Source organism: Rattus norvegicus, chromosome 11 (assembly GCF_021556685.1).
Source record: "Rattus norvegicus strain SHRSP/BbbUtx chromosome 11, alternate assembly SHRSP_T2T, whole genome shotgun sequence".
Lineage (NCBI taxonomy): Eukaryota > Metazoa > Chordata > Mammalia > Rodentia > Muridae > Rattus > Rattus norvegicus.
The window spans coordinates 57,394,723-57,404,071 of record NC_141544.1 but is presented as its reverse complement, the minus strand read 5'-3'; the positions used below and the strand labels follow the sequence as shown (position 1 = coordinate 57,404,071).

Here is a 9,349-nt window from a genome sequence, read left to right as displayed (position 1 = left end):
ATCCGGTACTCCTAGTCTGTTCTGTATTCCTTTCCTTTTATGGTCTGTTAGTTTTAACGGTGACTCGGCCCTAGGTATCTGGGCGTGCCTGGGCTTGTTCAAGCCTGTTGCAACTCTGAGTTAAGACTCATGGGGTGGGTCTTTCATTTTCCCCCATTTTCTTTTAGACTTGAGTAAAATCCTTTACTCAAATCGAATTCTAAGGAATCTCTTCCTGTTGTCTTACCCTCTGGTATTGTTGGGTGAGAACAAGCGTCTGAATGACTGAGAGTCTGTTCTTTATGAACTGCATCAATCTGTTTAGAATGCAGGGGCCAAAGAGGAGGATTAGGAGGAGGATGATTAAGGGTCCCATCAAGGTGGACACCAGGGTAGCAAACCAAGGGGATCGGTTAAACCACCCCTCGAACCAGCCTTGTTGGGAATCAAACAGCTTCTGTCTCTGGGCCAAACGTTCTCGGAGCTTAGCCATGTTATCTCTCACTAATCCTGTATGGTCTGCATAGAAACAACATTCTTCTTTTAGAGCAGCACATAGCCCTCCTTCGCGAAGGAACAGCATGTCTAGCCCTCTCCTATTTTGTAAGACTACTTCAGACAAAGATGTTAAGGACTTTTCTAATGCACTCACGGATTCCTCGATAGCTTTTAGATCTGCATTCATGGCTGCTTGTAGCTGACGAAAGTGACCCGTCTCGATGAGGGCGGTGGTCCCCGTCCCTATACCTGCAGCCATTCCTCCTAAGGTGATTCCTCCCAAGAGTAGAGCTAGGGTCATGGTGATGGGTTCTCGCCTGAATCGAGTCAGCCTCTCAAAATGTGAGTATATGTACTCGGGCCCATGGTAGGTGACCTTAGGCCAAATTTCTACCAGTACACAGTAGTCTGAGGATCTGCGGAGGATTGCGGCGGAGATACAAGGTGTCAATCCAGTGTTACAGGCCCAATAGGTGCCTGTAGGAGCTGCTAGGTAGTAGCTTCCAGTGGGGATCCTCTCGGTGATAGCGCAGAGGACCTGGTGAGTGGGGGGTATGGTCCCTATACAGAGTCCCTGTCCTGAGACTTCCGGCAACGTCAGCCTATGGCTAGGGAGGGTTGTGCAGCTGGCCGGGGCCGTAGTCTGATTAGTATAATTCCCCATGACTGCCACACCCTCATAATAGGGCGGGCTAGAGACCAGGCACAGCCAGCATTCTTGGGTCTTGTCAGGTTCTGAATAATTGAGTGCCAAGTATGCCCCGGTCACTAAGTTGATTAGCCGGTCTCCCGTTCCTAGCAGCTGAGGGGCAGGTGTGGAAGGGTCCCTAGTCGGGGAGGGAGTTGTCAAGATATCCCCGGAGTTCTGAGTGGTGTTTAGCCATAGTGGGGGTCCGATCGGGGGCAGTGCCGGTGCTGGTCGGGAAGGGGGCTTTTGATCCATGAGGACTGGGTTTGGACCAATCTCTTGTGTGACCCGTTCTCTCACCAGTTGGAGGGAGAACAGGAGTCCTGGGTTAGTTTGGCCAGGGGTATACAACCGTATCCCCCACCTACGCCCCACCTTCCAATCTATGTTTTTACCTTGATCTGTGAATTCTACTGTAATTCGAGATTCGCCTGGAGTCTCAGGGGAGAAGGCCACTAAGTCCCCCTTCTTGGTCCCCCACCATCCTCGAGTGTAAATCTCACACCCCCACTTAGCGCAGTAGAAGGTCTCAGGACCTCCGCACTCCCGTGTCCTCTTACCTCCGGGACAAGTATACCAATCAGAGTGTCTGCAGGGTGGGTATGAGTTGTGGGGAGTCCGCTCAGTATGCTCCCAGGAGTCCTTAGCCAGTTGACAAAGGTCGAAAGTCAAAGGGGGCCACCAGGTTCCTTCAGCATGCTTACCATTAGCTAGGACTTGAGACCAGCCCGTCTCTAAATTAGTTATTATCCAGGACATATTATATACCTGGTGGGGGCTAGCCCCCAGACTCGCCCCACCCCTAGTCCATAAGACAGTTAAGAGCAACAACGTGAAAATCTTAGCTTTAGGGGGTTTTGAGTGCGTTGAGCCTTCCATGTCTGGGGCGCGATGTTGTGATCTGCCGTTTCCTCAGGTCGGGCTGCCTTGGCATGAGATGCGTGGATCCAAGCCGCAATTCCGTCTACCTTCAAGGCTGTCGGGGTAGTCAGGAGAACTGTATAGGGCCCTTTCCACCGAGGCTCGAGATTCTTGGTCTGATGTCTGCGCACCCACACGGTGTCTCCGATCTGGAACGGGTGCGGCACCGTCGGTTGTTCAAGCCTGTCTTGGTAGGCCGCGGCTAGAGGTTTCCAGATGTCTCTCTGCACGATTTGTAGGGCCTGAAGATGTGCTGCCAAGGAAGGGCTATTAGCGAATTCAGCAATGTTTGAATCAAAGAAATTGATAAATGGGGGTGGGGTCCCGTATACTATTTCAAAGGGAGTCAGGCCATGGGAGCCTGGTGTATTCCGGGCCCAGTATAGGACTAGGGGTAGTAGGGACACCCAATCCTTTGAGCCAGTTGCAAGCATTAATTTAGATAAAGTCTCCTTAATTGTTCTATTCATGCGCTCTACCTGTCCTGAACTTTGGGGTCTATAAGCACAATGTAACTTCCAATCAATCCCCAATAACTTGGCCACCAACTGACTTACCTGGGAGACGAAAGCGGGCCCGTTATCTGACCCCAATACTTGGGGCATTCCATACCTGGGGAAGATTTCTTCGAGGAGCTTCTTGGTCACCACCTTGGCCGTTTCATGTTTCGTGGGGAAAGCCTCTACCCATCCGGAGAAGGTATCTATGAATACTAAGAGGTATTTGTGTCCGTACATACCAGGCTTGATTTCAGTGAAGTCAATTTCCCAGTGGGTACCAGGCCGATGTCCTCGGGGACGGACTCCTTGTCCAATTTTAGCTTTTCCTGGGTTTACCTGAGCACAGGCCCTGCAGCTTTCAGTCACCTCCCTCAAGGCCTGATCTCGTCCCAGGAGGTAGGTGTCAATCTCTTCTCGTCTTAAGAGGGTCTTCATCTTCTTGAGTCCCAGGTGTGTTAATTTATGTAGGTAGGAGATTAATTCAAAGGTCATCTTTGTAGGCATAACTGTTTTCCCTGTGTAGACCCACCGTTTTAGTTGTGGGCACCAAACGGCCCCCATTTTCTGTAGGAGCTTTGTGTCCTCCGTGGTGTAGAGCCAACCTGTCTGTTCCGGCTGTGGAGACGTGGGTTGATCTTGGTCTTTTAAGGACAGAACTTGGGTGCCCATGGCGGCCTCACGCGCTGAGACATCAGCTAGCCGATTTCCCCGTGCCTCGGGGCTGTGTCCCTTCTGATGCCCTGGGCAATGTATAATGCTCAGTCTTTTTGGTAGGAACAGAGCTGCCAGGAGGGCCAGAATTTCAGTCTTGTTCTTAATGTCCTTACCCTCAGATGTGAGCAGCCCTCTTCTCCGGTAGATCTCTCCATGGATGTGTGCTGTAGCAAAGGCGTAGCGGCTGTCTGTATATACATTCAGCTTCTTACCTTCTGCCATTTTGAGCGCCTGGGTTAAGGCAATGAGTTCAGCCCGCTGTGCGGAGGTACCAACAGGCAAGGCGCTTGCCCAGATCACTTTGTCCTCCGTAGTGACCGCGGCTCCAGCTTTCCGTTCCCCGTTCACCAAGTAGCTGCTACCATCGGTATACCACGTATGGTCAGCATCCTGGAGAGGTCGGTCCGATAGGTCTGGTCTGGTTCCATGTACTTCTGCAAGGATCTGCAGACAGTCGTGCTATTCTGCCTCCTCTGGCAAAGGAAGCAGAGTGGCTGGGTTGAGAGCGACCACGGGCCCAAACTGGACCCGTTCCGCATCCAGTAGCAAGGCTTGGTAGTGGGTCATGCAGGAATTAGAGAGCCAGCGGTCAGGGGGCTGTTTTATTAAAGCCTCCACTGCATGGGGTGCCAGGATGGTGAGTGGCTGCTCCAAGGTCAACTTCCCAGCGTCTTTAGTTAGGACGGCAATGGCTGCCACCATTCTCAGGCATGGTGGCCAACCGGAGGCCACAGGGTCTAATTTCTTAGACAGGTAGGCTACCGGGCGCTTCCAGGGTCCCAGTCTTTGTGTTAGGACCCCCTTAGCATACCCTTGCTTCTCATCCACAAATAGTTCAAAGGGCTTGGTGATGTCTGGGAGACCCAAGGCAGGGGAGGACAGCAAGGCCCGTTTAATGTTATCAAATGCCTCCTGTTGTTCTGCCCCCCACTGGAAGAGCACCCCCTGTTTAGTGAGAGGGTACAAGGGGGCTGCTATCTCGGCAAACCCAGGAATCCAGAGGCGGCAGAATCCCGCCATTCCTAGGAATTCCCGTAGCTGTCGGCCATTTCTTGGGGCTGGGATGTTGGCCACGGTCTGTTTCCTAGCCGGAGTCAGCCATCGCTGTCCGTCCCTTAGTTGATAGCCTAAATAAGTAACCTGGGTCTGGCAAATTTGAGCCTTTCTGGCAGAAGCTCGATAGCCCAATCGCCCCAAAGTCTGCAAGAGGGATTCTGTTCCCTGTTGGCATGCTGTCTCAGAAGTGGCCCCTAGAAGAAGGTCATCAACAAACTGAAGAAGTATAAGAGTGGGATGCTGGACTCGAAAGTCAGCCAAGTCCCGGTGTAAGGCCTCATCAAAGAGCGTTGGGCTGTTTTTGAAACCCTGTGGTAACCTTGTCCAAGTCAACTGTCCCGAAAGCCCCATTTCAGAGTCTTTCCACTCAAAAGCAAATAAGGGCTGGCTTTCTGGGCTCAGCCGGAGGCAGAAGAAAGCATCCTTCAGATCTAAGACCGTATACCAAGTATGGGTGGGAGGCAGGGTGCTGAGTAGGTTATAAGGGTTTGGGACAGTTGGATGAATATCTTCTACTCTTTTGTTGACCCCTCTCAAATCTTGTACCGGCCTATAGTCTCCAGTGCCGGGCTTCTTAACAGGTAGCAGAGGCGTATTCCAGGGTGACCGGCAAGGGACTAGGATGCCTTGGTCTAAGAGCCTCCTGATATGTGGCTTTATGCCCTGATAAGCTTCCCATGACATGGGGTACTGTTTAATGGAGACAGGAGTCGCGGTGGCCTTTAACTGGATAATTAGGGGAGGCTGTTGGAGCGCCAACCCCATCCCGCCAGTCTCCGCCCAGGCCAGTGGGAATTTCGTGACCCAAGAGTCTATTTCTGGAGATTTTGGCTTGTCCTGTTCTGGTTCATATAATCTATATTCATCTTCTAACTGAAGGGTTAAAATCTGAAGAGGAATACCGCGGGGCCCGGTTACTCGGGTCCCTCCTTCTTCAAAATGGATCTGAGCTTTTAATTTGGTAAGCAAGTCACGGCCCAGCAGAGGGTATGGGCAGTCCGGAACATGTAAGAAGGAATGGGTCACCTTACCAGTAGCCAGCTGAACCCGTCGATCTGTAGTCCAACGGTATCTCTTGCTGCCAGTGGCTCCTTGTACCCAGGCCGTCCGGTCGCTGAGTTGTCCAGGGGCCTGGGTGAGGACTGAGTGCTGGGCTCCTGTGTCCACCAGAAAGGTGACTGGCTGCCCCCCAACTTCAAGAGTTATCCTGGGCTCAGGGGGGGGCTCCTGGCCCTGACCTCCCTAATCTTTATCTAGGGCCAAGAGGGAGGTCTGTGGGCGGGGTCTTCGGAGCCCGCTGGGTTTCTTAGGGCAATCTCTGGCCCAGTGTCCTCTTTCTTTGCAATACGCACATTGATCCTTATCTAGCTTTGGCCCCTTTCGAACTCCCACCCTCTCTCCCCTTTTCTCTTGACCCTGAACTACGGCGGCCAAGATTCGACTCAACTCTCTGCTTCTTTTTCGGTCTCTCTCATCCTTTTCTCTACGTACTCTATCTTCCTTTTCTTCTTGTGTCTCTCTCTTGTTATAAATTCTTTCTGCCTCCTTAAGTAAATCCTGCAGTGTATACCCTTGTAAATTTTCTAGTCTCTGTAGCTTGGCCCTGATATCTGGTGCTGCCTGCCAGATGAAGGACATGGAGACATTTGTCATTTGTCCTGGATCATCTGGATCATAAGGGGTATACATGCGATAAGCTTCCTTAAGTCTCTCTAGGAAGGCTGAGGGAGTCTCCGCAGCCTCTTGTACCACTTGTTTCACCTGAGCCAAATTGGTGGGGCGTCGTGCCGCCCCTCGGAGACCCGCTAGGAGCAACTGGCGATAAAGGCGTAGGTGTCTCCTACCTTCAGCCGTGGTGAAATCCCAATCAGGTCTCGTAAGTGGGAATGCGTCATCGATCTCTTCCGGGAGCAAGGTGGGGCGTCCATTGTCCCCCAAAACATGTTTCCTGGCCTCTAAGAGCACTCTCTGCTTCTCCTCAGAGGTCAGGAGGGCCTGTAAAAGTTGCTGTATATCATCCCAAGTGGGCTGATGGGTAAGCAAGACAGATTCTATCAGGTTGGTGAGAGCCACCGGATCCTTAGAAAAGGGGGGGTTGTGTTGTTTCCAGTTATATATGTCGGCCGCTGAGAACGGCCAGTATTGCATCTGGCCGCCAGCCCCTTGTCTAAGCGGAAAGGCCTGGGAGGTGGAGTCTGGCGTCACCTCGCGTCGTCCCCGAAGTCTTCCAGCCACAGGGGAAGGGGCCGCCTCGAGTCGAGGTCTAGCAGGCGGCTCCACTTCCTCTTCTCTTGGAGGGGCTGTAGGTACAGGGTACGGAGGAGGTTCTTCCAACAGGAGATCTATAAGGGGGGAATTTGGGTCCTCTGGGAGGACAGGTTTCGGGGGAGGGACTTTGGGAGACTCTTCCTTAGTTAGAGCAGGATAGAGAGAGGAAGAAGCAACCAAAGGGTCAGGTGGGCTCGGGGAAACAGGTTTAGGGGAAACAGGAAGCCAATTCGGGTCCACAAAGGGTTCTGCCCAAGGAGGAGGGCTAAATGCCAAGCTCTCCCAGGTGACAATGTAGGCCACCTGGTCAGGGTGTCCGTACGGCTTCTGGCGGAAAATCAGGTCCTTAACCTGCAAAATAGTGGTCTTGTTAAAAGTGCCGTTCACCGGCCATCCTACATCGTAAGTGGGCCACTCGGACGTGCAGAGGGTCTGCCATTTTCCTTTCTTGATCTCGACCGACTGATCACGTGCTCGGTCTCGGACGTCCTTCCAATGGTCTAGAGTGAGACTCAAGGGGGTTGTTAGCGATTGTCCCATGGTAGCTTCAAAGAAAATTAGGGCACAAATTAGACAGACAAATCCAACGATCAGACAAATAACAGACAGACGCACCGCGCGGCTTCGACGTAAAACCCAAAACAAAGAGTCAGATGGAGGTGCCGAGGGCCCTGGACCCTCTCCTCCAACCAAAACCACGTATCCCTCTGATACGGGCTGAGCCCCAAAGAACCGGGCTCCAGACACCCTTGGAACGTCTTCCAGGGCTGCGGGGGGGAGAAGTCCGAGCTCGTCAGCTCCTTCTCTGACCCGCCCAAACGGAGGCGCTGAGGGTCCTGAACCCTGAGACACCGAAGGCCCTGGGCCTTCTCCTCCGACCAAAACCCAGATCTGAGTCCAAAACTGAGAGGAACTGAACACGCGCACAGGACAAGACAAGACAAGACAGGGTAAGACACGACAGATGCCGGCCGGCTTACCTCCCGGTGGGTGGTCGGTGATCTCTGGGCGGAGGATCTCCAGATCCCGGACGAGCCCCCAAAATGAAAAGACCTCCGGAGAGGACCTTTCCCTCAGGAGGAGACCCCCAAGCGCCCAATGACCAAGCCGAGGCCACTCGGATGCAATCAGCAAGAGGGTTTATTGGAAAACACAGGTACCTGCGGGCACACAGTCTCTTTGGAGGACTTGCGTGCCCAGCAGCTCCAGCATGGGGCTTTTATAGGGTTTGGGGAAGCAGAAGCGGGTGTACAGAAGCAGATGCATAGTTACGGGGATTGGTGGATTTAAACGAGGCATATAGACATGTTCACATATGATTGGTTATTTCACAAGATGAGGTAATAAGGTATAGCTACACACATTGGCAGGTTTGAATCATATTCGAATGAGGTTGTAACATGGTAAGAGTACGTGTGGGCTGGGACGTCCTGAATGTCGGGGGGGTGGGGCTAGGGACTTATCCCTTCCTGCCAGATCCGGTACTCCTAGTCTGTTCTGTATTCCTTTCCTTTTATGGTCTGTTAGTTTTAACGGTGACTCGGCCCTAGGTATCTGGGCATGCCTGGGCTTGTTCAAGCCTGTTGCAACTCTGAGTTAAGACTCATGGGGTGGGTCTTTCAAGCAGTCTCATGAGGCTGGATTAGGAGGAGATGTTTCTCGTCCCCTGCCTGAGAGGATGACTGTGTGGTGTCAATTTCTGAGTGGGAGAGCCATTCCTCTGCTCCTTAGTTGGGAAAAGCAACCCACATGTCGTCACTACACAGCAGCCAGTCTCTGAGATGCTGAGTGCACACTCCAGCACTTGGGACCATGCTCCCCAGTGTAAGTGTGGATGTCACAGCTGCATCCCCAATTCTGTCCCAGACATCTGCCTTTTTCTAGTCAAAACAGATTAATGTTTTTTTTTTCCCATTAAGCTTACAGATTTCAAACATTATTCTGTATATATTTCCTAATTTCATGAACAGGATAAAACAACAAACAAGCCTCAGTCTGCTGATGGGAATTTTTAAATCAGTGACTAGTGTATCGTACAACCTTGCTACAGCCCTGTGGCACATCATTTCCAAGACGTGTTCAATTGTTAGTTGGCTCATAATGTAGAGCAGGGCGCAAGCTGAACCAAATCTTTGCAAGAAGAGTTAAAATTGCTGATTTAAATACAGAGTTTAGAACTAAAAGGGAGAGCAAAGAAGGAAAATTGTATTTTTTAACAAAAGAGACTTTATTTCTAGTATAAAGTTTATACATTTCTAAAGAATATATTCCATATTACCATACCAGAGATTTTAGATTCCTTTCTGGTTACAAACACTGATTGTATTTTTACTATATTCATTTCTTTTGGGGAAAAATTGTAAAGAAACAAAAAGATTCCTGGTTAAGGTATCCTAGAAATAAAAGTCAAAAGATTCTTATTTTTAAAAGAAAGAAAGAAAGAAAGGAATAAAGGAATGAAGGAAGAGAGAGGGGGGGAGGGAGGAAGGAAGGAAGGAAGAAACAAAGAATCAAAGAAACAAAGAAAGGTGTAACTCATTCATGTGCGCATGTGCAGTGTCTCTAGGTGAGTAGCATTCTCCTCTTGGACCTAATTGGAGGTGTCTGAGGCTCTTTTAAGAGCTTTAGTAAAGCTGTGAGATTAGAACCATCTGAACCCATGGCGGAAATTTCTGCCACCAAAGCAATAGCCCCTGAAATACTCATGAATGCTAGGACAGTTGTC

At 50.9% G+C, this 9,349-nt stretch overlaps 1 protein-coding gene across 5 annotated transcripts; it reads right to left on the bottom strand.

Annotated features, from left to right (window-relative positions):
- Positions 1 to 7,816, bottom strand: LOC148002577 (retrovirus-related Env polyprotein from Fv-4 locus-like). 5 transcript variants are annotated; one of them, XM_087577283.1, is made up of 3 exons: positions 7,605 to 7,816; positions 2,826 to 7,169; positions 1,745 to 2,339 (listed from the first exon to the last, which is right to left on the bottom strand). In XM_087577283.1, exons 2-3 carry the CDS (start codon positions 3,520 to 3,522, stop codon positions 1,984 to 1,986), a joined length of 1,053 nt encoding a protein of 350 aa, XP_087433409.1. In that variant the 5' UTR covers positions 3,523 to 7,169; positions 7,605 to 7,816; the 3' UTR covers positions 1,745 to 1,983. The 5 variants fall into 5 exon arrangements, with proteins under 5 accessions (XP_087433405.1, XP_087433407.1, XP_087433406.1 ...); XM_087577279.1 differs by having other exon boundaries at positions 1 to 7,169; XM_087577281.1 differs by lacking the exon at positions 2,826 to 7,169 and having other exon boundaries at positions 1 to 2,353.
- Between the last annotated feature and the right edge of the window lie 1,533 nt (positions 7,817 to 9,349).